Below are 16,537 nucleotides of genomic sequence, written 5' to 3'. Positions count from 1 at the left end.
ATCTGGCCACTGAATCGGACAGATTCTCCGCCAAATCAAATCACCGTTGCACAGCCCTAACATTAGCCATTCATCAGTTGTGAGCAGCACATGTGAGGCTGCAACCCTCGCACTGCTCCCCCCCTCCCCGACGTGCACACATACAACACACGCACCTTGAGGAAATAAACTGTGGTTGCTCTTTCGAAGATGTACTGTCAGCTCTGCAAAAATCTCAATGTCATCACATTCAACAGCTGTTTTTATCATCTTTTGCCATCATCTACACTGTCATTGACAGCACATTTTCACCATGACAGGGTAATATGACCGCAACGTGTTCATTTCTAGCCTCCAGATACACCTTTGGTCCACGCATAACCTAAGCAGCGCATGCTGCTTGCGGGAATGATTCACGTAGGTTAGAAACCATCTCCTTTCATACTTATTTCCAATATGCACATACATGTAGCTGTATTTCCAAACCTCAGCAAATTTGCAGTTCTAGCCCCAGGAAAGAGGGTTCCTATGAAGGGACAGGCCTGATGCTCTGCCTGCATGCAAATACAACTCAGTACTTCATTAGGAAATAGAAACTTAAGGACCATCTTGACAGGTAAGAGAGAGGAATGGAGGCATATGACCCTTGCTTTCTGTGCTGGATAGAGGGATGCACCGAAATCTAGTTAGCGCTGGTCCTGCTTGGAGCAGGGGTTGGACTAGATGTGACCTCCTGAGGTCCCTTCCCACCCTCATTTTCTGTGATTCTGTGATTCTAAATGCCAGGTTGGCCTATTTTCATCTGTAGGCAGCAATACTCTTTGCAAAGAAGGGGCCTGGAAAGATGGGTCTTGCTGACCTTCTAGCTCCTTAAAGAAATAAGAGAATTGCATTCATTTCTCTTGGCTCCTGATAATCATCCAAGTATGTAACAAAGGGAAGAACTTGAGAATCAAATACACAAGGCCTTTTATTTATAAAGCACCTGGCAAGGCATCACTAGTGAATTTCCCCTTCCTTGCATTATTACATGCCAAGTTGTAGATGGCATCTTTGGCTTGATAGATACTTCTGTAATTTTGGTTTTCAACTGAAATTATTGCAGGACACGCCAGTTGAGATGAAGCTAGTGTCAAGTGCAACTGTGTTTTTTATAGAAAGGCGGAAGGGAGGGCACAGAGGCACCTTAGATGACCTAAACTGGAGATGCAGAAGCCATATAAAAAGCTTGAGTTCGGAAAATCTTGCTCCCCTCACTTGCAAGATCTATAGGCAAGGTTGATGATAATAAGGAGAAAAGATGGCGTGCCTGTGCTAAAAAGAGAAATCAAACTGGGTTTTACTTGTGCTCCAAGGTGCAGCTGCTTGCCAAGAGCTTGTGTTCATTGTATGTTTTCAGGGCAGTTATGTCAGGCCGTTTCCAGGTTGTCCAGCTACCAATGCTTGGCTTAAAGCAGTGCAATGCTGTTATAATTTCTTGCAGGGCATCTCTGATGTTTCGGAGAGAGCCAGGAAAAAAAAAACCTGCACAGCTCAGGGTGCTCCCCAACTTGTGAAAATCTCTTCAAGCACCTGAATGATAGCATCCAAAATAAAACTGCCCCCACTCCCCTGACTTCCCAGGTCTTGTTTCTTGGGTTGGCCCAGTGGTGTCCAACCTTTACGTCCCATGGGCTGGATGGGCAGCGCCAGGTCCCTCTGCGTATCAGATCTGGCTGGTGGGCCCAAACTGGTGCCTGGGTGCGTGTGGCAGGGATGTGATCCAGAGTGCAGGAAGGGGGGCTAATTCAGTGTGCAGGGTGGGCACATTTAAGGCCCAATTCAGCCACCTGGCGAACACCTGGCCCAGCCCCAATCCAATTGCCTGGGCCTAATCTGGCTGTCCAGGACTTGGAAATTTGGCAGTGAAGTGGTGGTTGTGTTAATTGCCACCACTTCCCGCTGCCAAATTTTGCGGGCTGGAGGTCGAGCACCCCGGATGAGTTTATGCAATGCCTTAATCGATGCTGATTATGATCCATTTGACAGACAGGGGCAGGGAATGACTCATGTACCGTACTTCATGCTGCCTAGGGACAGCCCTTGGGAATGAGTACACGCAGCACAAGGAAGTATCAGTCCTGCTAAAGCTGGCACATGGTGGCACAGGTGTCACCGCTGGAGGCACCGTCAGTGGTGCCAGTGCAGGGGGCTGAAGAGCCAAATGTCATCTGTTCATTGACAGCAAAGAAGAGCCATTTAAAAAAACCCGTAAAACCCAAAAAGCCCCAGTGATCTCATGACCGAGTACACGAGCTGTTGCCTAAAGGTCAGTGCTGAGTGGTGCAGTTTGGATCCCAATGCTGAGCTGCAGCCTCTGCACTTTTGCCACTAACGTGTCCTTATCAGCTGTTGTGGGTACATAACTGTGTCACTCCACGGAGAACAAAAGGTTCCTGCAAAGGTCAAGAGAGAAAATTGCAAAGCAGCAAAATCTAAGAGGGGACAGGGAGGGAAACGGTTAATTCCAGGGTCGGGCTGCCCTTGCTCCAAGTGCTGCCCTCTCCTGATCGTGGCCTGTGTGCCACTTCCCAGCTCTGCTTTGCCCCGCGGCGTCACCCGGCTTCCTCATGCACCCGCAGCCCTTCTCCCCAGATCGGTGCTGCTCCATGGGGTCTCAGGAGTTTCTCTCATTTCCCCCTCCTCCAGGCCATTGCCCTCTGCTCAGAGCTTGTCTGCTTGCTCAGCTCATCTCCCTCCCGTGCCAGGTACCACCTGGGGCATACGGCAGCAGAGTTTTTAAGTTAGGGGCGCCTCTTCTTTGAAGACTAGCCTTGCCTTCACCATCCTTTTTGGCTAGGTAAGAGAAGGGTTTTGAAACTTGTTTCTCTTGTAAGAAGAGGTCAAAATGGAGAACCACTGGCTGTTGTCACTTCCAGCTTTAAAACCTAGGGCTGTCGAGGAAACTTCAGGTGGAAGCACATCCTGACCTCAGGGGCTTGAGCCCAGCTCTGGGCATCAGCCAGCATTTGCTCAGCCACTTCTGCCAGCAGCATCGGTGCTGTTTGCCCAGCCTGTCTCCTGCCTCAGCACCTCCGTTCTTCACACAGTATTGCCCTTCAGGGCTGGGACTGGGACCTGGCACTTCTAGGCCAGGACTGGACCTGAGCCCTCTTTCTCCTGGGTCTGTCGAGTCTCCTACAAGCTCTGTTTGTAGGGTGGCTAATGCACAGAGGAGAGGAATGAAGTAGGGAGCTGAACCCCGGGGAAGGGGTGGGACGACGACAGACAAATTGTCTCATCCAAGGGTCCATTTTTGGGTTGTGTTTTATGGGGCAAGGTCAGTTCTTAGTCCCCTTTGAAACTGTTAAGCCGTCCCTACCTCCTGTCCCTGCAAAGCTTGTCAGTGCTGTTAGCTTAGAGGTAGGGAGAAGCAAAGCGCAGTGATGAAGTGCAATGCTTTGGAAGTCGTCTGGCTCCCCAGTTGCGTGCCTGTCCTAGCCGGCTGCGTGATCCCTGGCCCATCCTGCATGTTATGAAGCTGCTCCGTCTAGCAAGGAGTGGTGTCCCAGATTGTCGAGGAGGAAGATGCCCTTGAGGTGCAGCCTCACGGCACCCACGAACTTGCTCTTGGGTGGTTGATACTCAGCACTTCTCCAGACCAGAGCTGCAGTCAGGGGACCATCCAGATGGCGCTGGATTTGGTAGAGCAGGGTCCCAGGGGCAGGGCTGGGAGGCTTTCAGTGCTACTCCTCATGGCACAGCAGTGATGTCTCTCCTTCCCTAACAGCTCCCCCTCACCAGCAAGCCTCAGTAGCCCAACCAGTCCCTGACATCAGCTCTGCCGTTTCACTCGGTAGCTGGTTGGGCTTTGAAGCTTGCCTGCAGCCCCCACCCTGCCACTTGAGGTCAGCTGCTTGCAGTTTCACTTCCCACTGCAAGGTGCTGCGGGGAAGATGAGGGAGGCTTGTGTTCAGAAAAGCGTTGAACTTTTCGTGCCAAGGCCCTCGGCACGCTCTCCTCGGCTCCCACAAGAGGTGGGGGACTCTTTGAGGAAATGAGGAAAGAGGCCTTGCAGCACTGGCCTGGCTTGGGGCCTCTGGGCCAGCGTTTGACGGGAAGGGAAGGGATTCCCCACCCGCTGCCTGCTTCCCTTCCACACCTGCACCCCGCTGAGTCCCAAGGGGGCTGATGCTCTAGCGGCCAGCACTGACCCGGCAACCCCAGGGGCTTACTTGGGAGCATCCCACCTGCAACCGTGGCTCATTGGCAAAGGTTCGACTCAGGAGGGGGCATGCAGAGGCTGGAGGCACAGCAGTGACGTTGTGGGGATGCCGCATTTGAGAGCAGCCCTTCTTGGATCTTGGAGAAAGGCTGTAATGCTCTGGCCCCATGCCTGATTGCGCCTGCTAAGACTTTAGGCCAGGGAGAGACTTCTTTCCCCCACCACTCAACCCGGTCCAGATCCTATATCCTATGTTTTATATTGAGCCCCAGGCCTGGCAGCAGGAGGTTTTGGGGAACTGGGCAGGGTCCTGTGGATAGCCATGCAGTGCAGAGAGGACCAGGAAAGCGGATGTGTTGCCCCAGCACCTCACTGGGATGTACTAATGGCCTTCATGTAAGGAGTCATCTTAGACGTCACAGCACAGTACCCCAGCCTCCAAGACGGAGGAGAGAGGAAAATCCTCATCTTAGGATCGAGTCAGTTCAGTAACCACTTTGATCTGTTTCTAGCCCTGCTGGCACCAGCAGCAATCTTGATATGGCCAGGAGCTGGAGGGCACCAAGGTTTCGAGATGTGCATGCCCTGGAGGCAGTGATGTGCATGCAGTGCCCCGGCTGAGTAATAACTTGTTGCTAAATGACATGGTGCAGGAGCTGTATTTGAACTGCCGGGGACCTGCGTCTCACCTGCGAGCCGGCCTTCCTGTCCTGTATTACGGGGATGGCCGCCCTGTGGTGTGGGTGTCACAAGGAGCATGGGGGGGCTCTGCGTGTGGCATGCAGTGACGCAAGGAGCGGACAGGCAGTGCAGGAGCAGAAAGCAGAGCAGGATACCAGGAAGGGAGCACAAAGTAGGGAGCAGAAAGCAGAGCAGCTCATTGGGCAGGGGACGGGGATTGAAGTGGCCGTTGGGGAGGGTACAGAGCTAATTTATGGCACTCCCGCAGGAAGGCTGGCCCCCATGGCTCTGTTCTGGCAAGGTTTCCAGACACCAGTTTCTTTCATAATATTCTTTGAACGGTCTCTGGATGGCAATAAACTCTAGCTCACTATTGCCCCCAGGGCTAGGGACAGAAATGACACACAAAATATAAAAGATCGGAAACCAGTTCAAATCTGCAATACAACAGAAGTTCTTAGTTTCATAGTTGTTAGGGGCTAGAAGGGACCTTAGAGATCATCGGGTGCAGTGCACATAAACTGCTTTCCAAATGGCCAAAACTGGGTTAAGATAAACTTGAATGGATGCAGTATCAGCCTGAACTGATCTAGGTTAAATCAGTTCAGGCTGATACTGAACTTGATGATCTTTCAAGGTCCCTTCCAGCCCTTGGTTTCTATGATTCTGTGTTGTTTGCTGCCTTGGCATCCGAGGTTAACATACACTGCTCCAAATAGCTGTGCACTTGTGCAATGGTTTTCATACAGCTGGCTGGTATCTTGAGATGGAGCAAGTGCACCTCTCAGATACTTCCCCATTCGGGTCCTGTGTTGAAACACACAGTTTTGTGGTTGGAGTCATTACAGCTGTGAAAAAGAGAACCCCCTTCAACTCCCCTGGTGCTATACTAACTCCCCCCGGGCTCAGGACTTATCCCTTGTCCACTCAGTCGGTGTAAAGTAGCTCAAGATTTTTCTGGACCAGCGTTTGGGGGGTGAGCGGGGAAAAGGAGGAGGTTGAAAGCATTGAGCATGAGACAGAATCAGAAACGCTGCGTTCTTAGGCTCAGCGTAGAACAAAAGTGCAATACTGAGAAGGTCTCTCTGGAGGCTTTCGTGACTTCAGCAACAGCTAGTATCATGAATGTTGATCATGAGAAGGCATTGCCGTAACACTGCCCACCACTTTAATTTCTATCCATCATCCTTATGGATCTTTGCCAGATGCAGACAAACGCCAGCTCCTAAACCAGGGCAAGGCATGTGTCAAATGAATAGCTCAGCATGTGTCCCTTATTCAGTGAATATTGACAATTGTCCAGAAATGGCCAGATAAATGGTAAGACGATATTCCTCGAGAGTTCTCCAATAACGTATCTGATTATAGCATTCAGCCAGTTCTCATGGTCTAGCAAGGGAGGCAAGTGATAGTCCCTCCGAACCTCAATAACTAGCCAGCACTAAGTGGCTTCTCATTACCCCCCTCTTTGGGGCAGCATCTTGAACAAATTACTGTTTTGACCAGATTAAAGAACTAGATTAGAAAGGAGTCAAGATGCGGCCGCTTGGCCGTTCCTGTGCTGGAGCTGAGAACGGTGGCTGAGACTTTCAAAGGACTTGGCAAATTAGGCAGTCAGGTTTCTCTCACTTACTGTAATGGGAGTTGTGTGAATCTCCTGTCTGTCTGGACATTCACACCCTCCCTTAACTCCCCAGTGTAGACAAACCCTTAAAGTCCTCTGAAAGTCCAGTTCCTCCTCCTAGGATGCTCCAAGTTTCTGGTGCCCTTTTTTGGAGGGGGGGGATAATGCCTCATCTCTGCTTCTAGGAAAAAATCTCACCTCTTTTGTGCAGGCTCTCTGCGTCCCCTTAAAGCAGGAAGTGCGTGAAAGGAAATTATACGCTATCAAAAAAATGCTGCATCTCTTCAGAAACTGTGAGTAGATCACAGGGGCAGAGCTTGTGTGCTTCTGTCAAGGCACAGGCATCCTCCACAGGAGCTGCTGGTGTCAGGAGTGAGCCGTCACGAAGAATGCTTTGTGTTAGAAAGGGAACCTGCTTGGTTTTGCAGGTCGGGCTGTGGCTGTGGACACAGCCAGGTCTAGCGCAAGAGTGCAGAAGCGGTAATTTAAAGCTCGTCAACGGGATGGAGAAATGCTGCCCGGTTTGTTCATCCAAACCAGGTAAGGAGCCTGGGCGGGGGAATCCTGCTCTGTTGTGTGCTGGCAGGAGAGTAGGCAAAATTAGACAAATTTGAAGGTGACGTGAGCAGAGTGTGTGCCCAAAGGAAAACAGAAACAGAAACATCTCCTCTCTCCTTGCCGGAGCTACAGACATCACTCTGGAGCCTCCTGGGTTTGATACCTGCCTGCACCAAAAGTCAGGGGATTTGGGCTCGGGCATGTTGTTTGAACCCATGGCAGAGAGAGAGAAGCGAGCTGCAAAATTTCCGGCCCAGCTTTGCAATCCAGTTTCTTTCTGGACTGTTGAGCACTGAGATCCCAGTGGAAACGAGAGCTACAGTGCGCTGAGGAACAGCGTCACACCTCTAAATCAGTGCCGTAGCAACAGGTCTGCCTTTGAGAGAGAGATTCGCTATCTGAAAAAGGGGCCCTGCTTCTCCCTTGGGTTGTGCCTTGGCAGAGCAGGTGCCCGGTGACACCAGCTCAGGCAGGAATCTGCCTAGGACAGCAATGGGAGCAGGTCTTGGATCTGAGTGGCAGACCGCAGCTGGGAAGGGTCGCCTTCCTCGTTGCTTTTGCCCTTTGAGTCGAGACTCGAGAGCTTTCTGTAGCTGGAATAGAGGGGACGGCCCTGCTGGAGGGACCCCTGCCTGAAACCCTCTGCCCTTCGTTACGGAGGAGGGCTGAGCAGGTGGTCACGACGGTCCTTGCTAGCCTCAGGAGCCGGCCTGCTGGAGCACCCGGGGGTCTCCTGGGCCGGTACCGCATCTACAAGGGCCACTCATTTTGGTGGCTTCAGAGCTTGGAGTGTGGTGGCTAACAGCAGCTTAGAGCAATGGCAACCTGATCAGCTGTGGGCTTTCATTTCTCATACATTGCTCAATCAGCAGAGGGTTTCCTTTTTCACTCACGTGGCTCTGAACAGGCTCCCCTGGGAAGGTTTTTGCCGCGTCCTACGAAGATATCAGCTCTCTGACAAGCATCAAGGCATGATGCTCACATGAGCGAGATGCATCTGTCCTTCCCCGTCGTCTTCTATACGGGTCCCTTGGGCTTTGATCGTGAGGGGCAGAGTCCAGTAAGGGGTGGGGGGTATTTGGTGAAGGGACGTGATCAGCACCCCGGATGAACCCAGCTCACCGCCGGTCAGCAGACTTGGCAAAGTGAGTTGCCAGGTCCAGGTCTAGTTTCCCAGGCTTTTGCACCCTCTCCCGCTGCATGTGCGGGAGGGGAATTGCCCAGGTGCTGCCGTCCATGCTATGGCAGTTCCGTGACTGGAGGCTTTAAAATCCCCCAAACCTAAAATAAATTGGAGGAAGGAAGTGGGTAACTTAATGCCAGTCAGTGGTAGTGAAGCGACTCCAGCCCCGGTCGCCTACAAAGTGCGGAGCAGCTTGACTCTGGTGGGAACGGAGGGTTTGGTTGGCCCAGCGCCTGATTTTCAGGTGAACAGTGCACAGAGGCAAGGTCCCTCAGCCCTCTTTCCTTCTGCAGTTTAATTTCTTCAAAGTCCTTGAGTCCCTTTTGCTACCAGTGATCCAGAAAAGCACCCCAAATCTCTATCTAGAAACGAACAAAAGGGGCCAAAGGTGGCCTGTGCTTTACCATTGCCTCTAGCCTTTCATGCGGTACCCTGATGCACAAACGCGTGCTTTCCCTCTCTTTCCCTCGAGGTCGCTGAGGTCTCAGGTAAGAAAGGGCTTTCTTCTTTCTTGCCCCAGGGTCTCCCCGTGCTCACTTCATTTCTTGATGTTACGCGTCCTTGGTGTTAGCTAGTCCAGGCAGCTCCATCCTTTGCTTTCATGAGCTCCGGAGCCACTCGGCAGTAGCTTTTCTATCTTGTGTTGTGTTAAAGCAAGTCAAAAGCAAGGGTGGAGTGCCAGTTGCAGCATTCAGATCTAGGCTAGGACCTAGGTTTTCTCTGGCTTTTGAAGAGGTCTAGGATTTTGATTTGGCCTCCTTTCTATCGAAGTAGCTCAGAGCACAGACGATGGAAACCGCAGCGGCGGAGGGCGGGGGCAGAGCATGGGGGTGAGAGAATGAAGACCTGGACCTTGGTGCTCTTTAGTCCAGCACAGGGGCAGTGTCTTGGCCACTAAGCAGAAAAAGTGCTACTTGTTCCCCACAGGCCCATCGACCCTGGCAAGATCCTTGCCCAAAAGCACTGAGTCTGCTTGCAGCTACCATCATTTCACCGCAGCGTAGGGTCCCCATTGACTGACCCGGAGTGCCTCTGGATTCACTGAGAGCACTGCTGGGTTCACCAGCAATGCCAAGAGCACTGCCCACCATATTCCTCCCTGGGAAAGGAGTTAATGTTCAAGAAGTAATGCCAGTGATCAAGCTGTGACAGCCAGCCTCTGAACTTCGCCGGATCAGGTATAACTGGGAAAGCTTAACTCCTTGTTGTCTTCCTAACAGAAAACCAATTTACGCCGTGTGCTAATGCAGAGGGTGACTGTAAATGTGGGGCTGGATACGAGTGCGCTGACCTATCCTGCACGTCCTGCAAACAACTCCCACGGTGCAAGGCAGGCGAGGAAATAAGAAGAACAGGTAAGTCGAGAAGCATGAATGAAGCTACCAAGCTGAGCTCTGTAATGGTAGCAAGCAGAGTCGGTCCATACAAGCTGCTGCTCCTCCATCATCCAGGCACGTGCACCCTGGCAGCCTTTTGGTGCTGAGGTAGGGATGTCTTAGCAGGCCAAGCATCTGGTACAAAGTACCGGAGATCTTTGCTCCCCAGCTTTTAAACTTTCCCTCCATAAATTTGATTTGGGATGAGTAGATCTCACGGCCAGGTGCATGGAGTTGCTTTTCTTTGGAGTCAGTAGAGGACGAGCTGGTACAACGCCGGTTCTTAATTTCCAGACTCCCAGTGGTAAATGCAACCTTTAAAACGCAGTGGGTTTTGGAAAGTACAACTCATTGTCAGAGCAATCGGACACAAACCCACCATCTCCTTACACGCTCGTCAGAGGTGCAAGGAAACAGGAGGATCGCTTTCTGTGAGGTTTCTGTCCAGATCCTTATCAGCGCTCTGCAAACAGCACCCAACCCCCGGGCACCTGGTTTGTGCATCACAAGGAGCCAACATTTCAGGGAAGGGGGCAAAAATATTCCAGTGCCAAAACCCACCTTTGCCTCAAACTGCAATAGGTAGGTAAATCTCTGCACTTTGCTGTGGAGATGTTCAACTGCCCACCAACTTTTTCTAAGTTGCATTTCCAAGCTTGATCATTGCACATCCTTCTAGGAGAGGTGTAAAGAATACAGAGACATCTCAGTGCACCAGGGCTTTGAGTACAGCCTGGTTTCTGGTTGCTCTCCTGGCAATGGAGAGGATTAATCGTAATCAGGCATAATATTGACTGTGAATGAGAGAGGACTGGGACCCCTGAAAGGTCTTGAGAGTGAAGACAGGTGGTTTATGTTCGAGGCAATGGAGAAGAGGGAGCCAGTGAAGGTATGCAAAGACAGACCATTCCTCTCTTTCCTGTTACTCCATAGCCAATTCTTTTCTTTTCTCTTCTAGGCAGGATTGATTTTGAATTCATCTGCAAACCCTGCAAAAATGGCACCTTTTCCAAAGCCGGGGACACCAGATGCAAACCTTGGACTAAGTATGTATTCATGAATGGTCCTTTTGTTGGCCCACCCACACAATGCATGCCCCAAGATCATCTTAAACTTCCACGTTGCCAGAGGTGCCCCAAGAGGTTTTCTGGGTTACTTCCACTCTCGGTGCTGAGATTTAAGAGGTGGTTTTGTTCACCAGGATGCCATGCGAAGCTATTGTTTGGTTTTGTGCCCGAGACATCTCAAAGTGAAACTCGGTCAAATCAAAACACCTTGTGTGAGACCTACTTTCAGAACTGAGCTACAAACCGACACGAATCCCTTCCAGGCCTGGCGGTGGTTTGAACGGGATTGTATCTCAATCCCGATCTCACGATCAGGAGATCTGTGCCCATGTTGGCCAGCGAGGTCAACCATAATAACTGGGGGGTGGGGAGGAGGGGAAGAAAACAGACAGATGGGTTGCAGGGAGAGAAAAGGCTAAAGGCAGGGAGAAAACCAGAGACTTTCAATACCACTCTTTCTTCTTTTTAGGCATCCAGGTCCTAGATGTGTAATGATCCAGCCAGGAAATGCAACCCATGATGCAGAGTATGGCAAAGATGAACCTTCTGTGGAGCAAGGTATGTCCAGAGCAGCATCTCATTTACCTTGATGGTCCCTTCTACCCTGGAGACATTTTTAGGCTTTGACTCAGTCCTGAGGGACATTGTTGCTGTGGCTGTGGAAATGACCACCGCATCACCTGCAGTGTTTTCGCCGCCAGAACGACTTGAGCGGCTGACGAGTTCAGGTCCCCTGCATCATGAGAGGATCATTAATCATAGACTTCATTGAGTCAGGAGGGAGAAATGGAGATGGCATATGGCTCACCTTGAGAGGTGTTATGATCCCAGCACTCGTTCCTGCCCGTGGCAGGGGGTCAGATTTGATGATCTGTTCAGGTCCCTTCGGACCCTAGAAACTATGAAGCCATGGCAGGGGTATAACTGAACGGTTCCTTAACAAAACTTATTGGAGTTTACCATCGGGCGGCTGCAACTTTGCGGAGCTCTCGGGAGACTGCTTAGCAATTAGTCACCCACGTTTCAATTTCTTCGGTCTCGTTCCCTATGAAGTGACTGTTGTGGGTCCAATTCTTCCAGCTATCAGTTAGCAGCACGGCTGAAAACAAGAGGATGCAAGTTACAGGGAGGAATACACACACACACACATACACACACGCAATTTTTTTTATCCTTTATATACATACTGAAACTCTGAAGAGCTGCCCACCTTCAGATATTTTGGAGATAAGATCAAGTTGAGAGAGCTAAGCACTTGGTGGGATCAAGCTCTCCATATTTCTACAGAGCAGAATTGTATCAGTGCACCCCATTGCCTTCTCTTGTGTTGCAACGAGAGTAGCTATTCAGCCCTTTATTCTACTGCAGAGAGACCTCAGGCCAGGTGTGATGTGCAGCGTGGAAGACCACTGAAGCCGATGAGTAATGGATGAAAAGATGGTGTGTGGGTCCTCATTACAAAGCAGAGCTGGGTGCTTAAGGCTGGGCAAGGGAGAGGGATACACTGAAGCAAAGAATATCCCGTCTACAAACAATGATCTCCTGCATGCAGGATCCTAGCTGACTTTGTGCCCTCCTGATTAGTAACTGTAGAATGACTTCTCTAGTGAGTCGGACACGGTTTTTTGGCTAAATCCAATATCTTTTATTAGACCGATTCAAATAGCTGGAAAAATTCTTCTTAGCAAGCTTTTGGGCGCAAACGCCCTTTGTCAGGCTGAGGACACATCTGCAGCTGCTCTGTGCTCGTCGTGGAGGGAGAGGTAAAGCAGCCAGAGACTAGTACATATGCAAGAAAGCCAGTCAATGGACATGTAAATTGAGGTGGTCAGTAGGTGAGAGCCAGGTGGGGAGGGGAAAAGGGGGAATGAATGAGTAGCTGTAGTCAAAGGATGGGAGACAGGAGGGTGGTGGGGAAGGGAATGAGAATAGCTGGTCAAAAGTGGAGGGCTTACCTGGGGAGTCAGATGGCAGGCAGGTTATAATGTGTCATAAATCTAATGTCTATATCTAGTCCATACAAAAAACTAGGACACTTGGTTCCAAAATGATACCTTTTGTTAAACCAACTGGGAAATATATTTAGTCCACGAATTTTTGTGTCCAGCAGCTTGATGAAGTGGAGTTCATAGGCTTGTCTGTGAAAGGTATTTTCTATAGTGAATCCTAACTCTGCTTGTGATTAAGACGTGGTAAAGTGATAAGGTCTCATCAAGTATTTCCTTGTTGGCTTTCCTGTGGTTCAGGGCGTAGAACGTCACATATGTTAACCTCTGACTATTCATTTCTTTGCAGGCATCCTTTCATCTTTGGAGTCCTCGTCTACCACGATCATGGCAATCCTGACTGCAGTGGCTATCTTCATTCTCATCCTGATGACCTTCCTCTTGCACCTCTTCATATGGTCACTGAAGAAAGAGAAAGTCCACATAGTTCAAGGTCAGTGCAGGCGTATAGTTTGTTGGCTGCTGAAGGGAGATGCCTGGTGTTAGGGGGCCAGTCCAGGACTTGGTAGATCTGGAACAATGTCCTGCTCCCAGTGTGTCTGTGCCTCAGTTTCCCATCTATCTCCCCACCCCTTCCTCACAGGGATGTAACGTCAGACCTGCACTCCATAGTGTAGTAGGGAGAGCACAAGATGCATCCACCCTCGGAGCTGCTCTTGGGCAGTGTGGCCCTTCCTTTCTGCTGGCTGAACAACACTGTGTTGTGTCACTGTATGTGCTGCCATTTGGGCTTATGTAGAACAGATCCAACATGTCTAAGCACCGCTGGCCAGATTTGTCTGTGCGCCAAGGCCTCTTGATATAGCCAGTGCAGTGGGGGCTTTCGTCCCTATCCGTTCACAGGCATTCCCGAGTGGTCAAAAGGGGCTGAGGATTGAGAAGACAAAGAAGAGACAAAGATCCAGCCTTTATTTTGGGGTTGGTGATCCATTTGGTGGCATGGAGGACAGCAGGTGCGAGGCAATGCCTTGCTAAGCACCTGCTACTACTGGGCCTCCCGAAGCGTCCTCCATCCTGGCAGACACTAGACCAGGGGTCACCATGGGGAGAAGCCTGCCATGCAGTCCAGATTTCCCAGGGAGTTTGCAGCACCTGGGACAGTTGAGGGCATCACTTGGACATATTCCAGGTTTTGAAGCAAAGCAATAATACACTAATGTCTTCAGATGAGGAACAGCCTCATGTTTCTTCCAGGGTGCAGCTCTCAGGCACACACAGACTGTGAGGACGGGGTATTACTATTTCCCTGATGCGTGGCTTTGTGCCTCAGTCATAAACGTAACCCCTGATTTCCGATCCTTTCCTTGCAGAACCTGAAAATAATTCCATCTTGATGCCACCACCAACAAGCCACCTTGTAGAAGATACCTACAGCTGCCAGTTCCCCGAAGAAGAAGCTGGAGACAAAATAATTGAAGAAAAACCTTCTTGCATCACCATATCGGGCCTGCACTGAAGAGGTGGATGGAAGGCAAATATCGGTGAAAAGGGAAGATTTGAATGGCTTTTCACACACGGACAGACTGAAGGGTGGGGACAAAGATAATCTCAGAAACATGGCAGTCTTGCAGTAGGAATTGAGGAACTATTCCCTCGAGCTGGCATTTGGCTCAGCCCCTATTCTTTTTGGCCAGTTCCTCCTATTCTGATCTAAGTCCTTTTCAGCTCAGCCTGGGACCAGAACATTTTGTCCTTGTTCTTCCCGTATGCATCACGTGCTTATAACCGCATGGTGTCTCCCATAGAGTCGCATGTCAGTGGAGAATCCGGGTCTCTGTTTTAATAGCATGAAATTACTTAAACAGAAGCCAAGATGCCATTTTAAACAGATAAATTGAGGCCTGTTGAGTCCACAATCTGGGTATGCAAATGTCCCTGGGCACTTATGACAGCTTTCACTTGGAAGGCTTCATAATAACAAGGGCATAAATGCGCTTGCTCGGATGAAAGGAGCAGAAGTGGCAAACGGTGGTTTAAGGACTATACTCTGTGCTCTGTTGCATGCAATTAGATTGCGTTTCACCCCAAATAAGTGTTAGATCGAGAGGCAACCCTTCATGGAATATGTGAGACATTTTGCCGGCTGTGGTGGAAACAGAATTTCCTTGTTGCTTTTGACGATGATGCAAATTGCAGTCTACAATGCTGCTTCCTGTTTGGTTTCGGTGAGAGGCTGGTAGGGCCATGTCACTGCGTGTGTGTGTAAGTGCCACTTCTGAGCTAGCCCTGGGCGCTTGTGCTCGTAGGGACTCTTCTCACAGGGACAAGGGCTTTGGAGACGTGTTTTGGCTGTATGGATTTGTTTCTGCAGAACACTCCCCCCCTCTCCCCAACCCCTTCTTCCTTGATTCAAATCAGTTTTTGTTCCAGGAATATTTAAATAAAGCACCCCCAAGCCTGTCTGGAAAACTAAGCTGAAGGCGATGCAGTCCAAGCAGCAAAGATTCTGCGTGATGAGTCCTCCTCCCCTGGCTCGGGGAATAACCAGGAGAATGAAACAGGAAACAAAATAAAACTGGCTCCGTATTTTGGCTAGAGGAACCTCAAGCCTCATCCTCCCCGGGTGTAAGCCAGCCCAGCTCCAGTCTGGTAACCAGTGGGCTCTGAGGTTCCAGTTCCCCGTTTGCAAGAAGTAAAACTAGACCCCACCGATTTTTACATGGGTTTCCAAATTGACAGGACAAAACCTCACCTTCCTATTTCCCAGAGCCAAAGCCTCAGCTGAGGCTAGCCTCCGTCAGAAGAACTGCTTTGATTTCCATCAGCTGAGGATGATCCCAGGCCTCGGGTTCAACTAGCGACGCCTGGGGGGTTTTTGGATTCGATCCGATTGCCATGTAGGGTCAATAGCCTGTCTCCCTTGGAAAGAGCTGTGCGCCCTCTGAGCAAGCGTGAGGTTTTGAGCCAGTCTTCACATGAAAGGTAATAAAGCAAACACACCCCTATCCAGTAAGAATGATAGTTTCCTTTTTTTTTAATTTTTTTTTTTCCCCTAGAAAACTGGAGCGATACCTGTAAGTATGACATGCACTGGAAATGTTACCGAGTGGATAACTGAAATCGGGTGTAGAAATAGTGTCATTAGCTGGGTTACATCACATGCCGTTTCTTAGCTGCTAGTCCGTTCCCAAGAAACCCGTTATACACATCGTTATAGTTCCTTATAAAGTTTCGGACCTGCTTTACTTCTCGGCAGATCCTTAAATTGCTCATTCTTCTCCCTCCCTGGAAATTGCAACATGTCGTCGTTACCCTGCCAGAAGCGGGTTCCCTGGGGCTAAATGTTGGGTTTTTTGTTGCCTTTCCTGCTTGCCCTTGGCTGTTACTGTAAGGGGGAGGGTGAAGAACTGTATCTCGGCACTCCCGCACAACACGAGGAGTCGGGACTCCTGGCTCCCCTTTCCAGTTCTGCAGCTGTCTTGCTGTGTGACTCAGAGCAAACTGCTTAACCTTTCTGTGTCTCAGGGATATTGATACCTACCTCACAGGAACAGCAATAGTGGGGACATGCAAGAGGAGCCAGAAGGATTGAACTGAAAGGATGGACTTTACTATCCTCAAGGATCTTTAAGCTCTGGGTTCAGAGATCATTTTAAGCTGCCCTGCAGTTCTCTGGCTACCGTTAAAATGGATATCCTCAACATTTTGATGTCTTCTGTCTAGGCTGTCATTCTGTACATAGCATGTCCTTGAAATGGTCCTTTTTATTTACTGGGTATGTTGAAAAAAAGTTCCTTACTATGACCTTTTGTAAAGGCAAAATAAACATCCAAACTCAGTAAAATGTCACGTGGATTGAGCAGATTTGAACAGTTGCTTTTTTTTTTTTTTTTTTTTTTTTTTCGGGGTTGGGTTTTTT

General features: G+C 49.9%; 1 protein-coding gene across 1 annotated transcript; it reads left to right on the top strand.

Moving 5' to 3' along the window:
• The first annotated feature begins 6,742 nt into the window (after nt 1–6,742).
• TNFRSF18 (TNF receptor superfamily member 18) lies at nt 6,743–15,545 on the top strand. The gene is made up of 6 exons (XM_019511816.1): nt 6,743–7,028; nt 9,450–9,584; nt 10,564–10,651; nt 11,142–11,230; nt 12,968–13,111; nt 13,989–15,545. The coding sequence occupies exons 1-6, from the start codon at nt 6,878–6,880 to the stop codon at nt 14,132–14,134; spliced, it is 753 nt and encodes a 250-aa protein (XP_019367361.1). The 5' UTR covers nt 6,743–6,877; the 3' UTR covers nt 14,135–15,545.
• Nucleotides 15,546–16,537: the final 992 nt, after the last annotated feature.

This window comes from Gavialis gangeticus, unplaced genomic scaffold (assembly GCF_001723915.1).
Source record: "Gavialis gangeticus isolate Ggan-Ray unplaced genomic scaffold, GavGan_comp1, whole genome shotgun sequence".
Lineage (NCBI taxonomy): Eukaryota > Metazoa > Chordata > Crocodylia > Gavialidae > Gavialis > Gavialis gangeticus.
This window is presented reverse-complemented; position numbering and strand designations above follow the sequence as displayed.

Coding starts and splice junctions, on each gene's coding strand:
- TNFRSF18 (XM_019511816.1), top strand. CDS start 6,878: ATGCTTTGTGTTAGAAAGGGAACCTGCTTGGTTTTGCAGGTCGGGCTG. Junction 9,585..10,563: donor CGAGGAAATAAGAAGAACAG/GTAAGTCGAGAA, acceptor TTTCTCTTCTAG/GCAGGATTGATTTTGAATTC. Junction 13,112..13,988: donor GAAAGTCCACATAGTTCAAG/GTCAGTGCAGGC, acceptor CTTTCCTTGCAG/AACCTGAAAATAATTCCATC.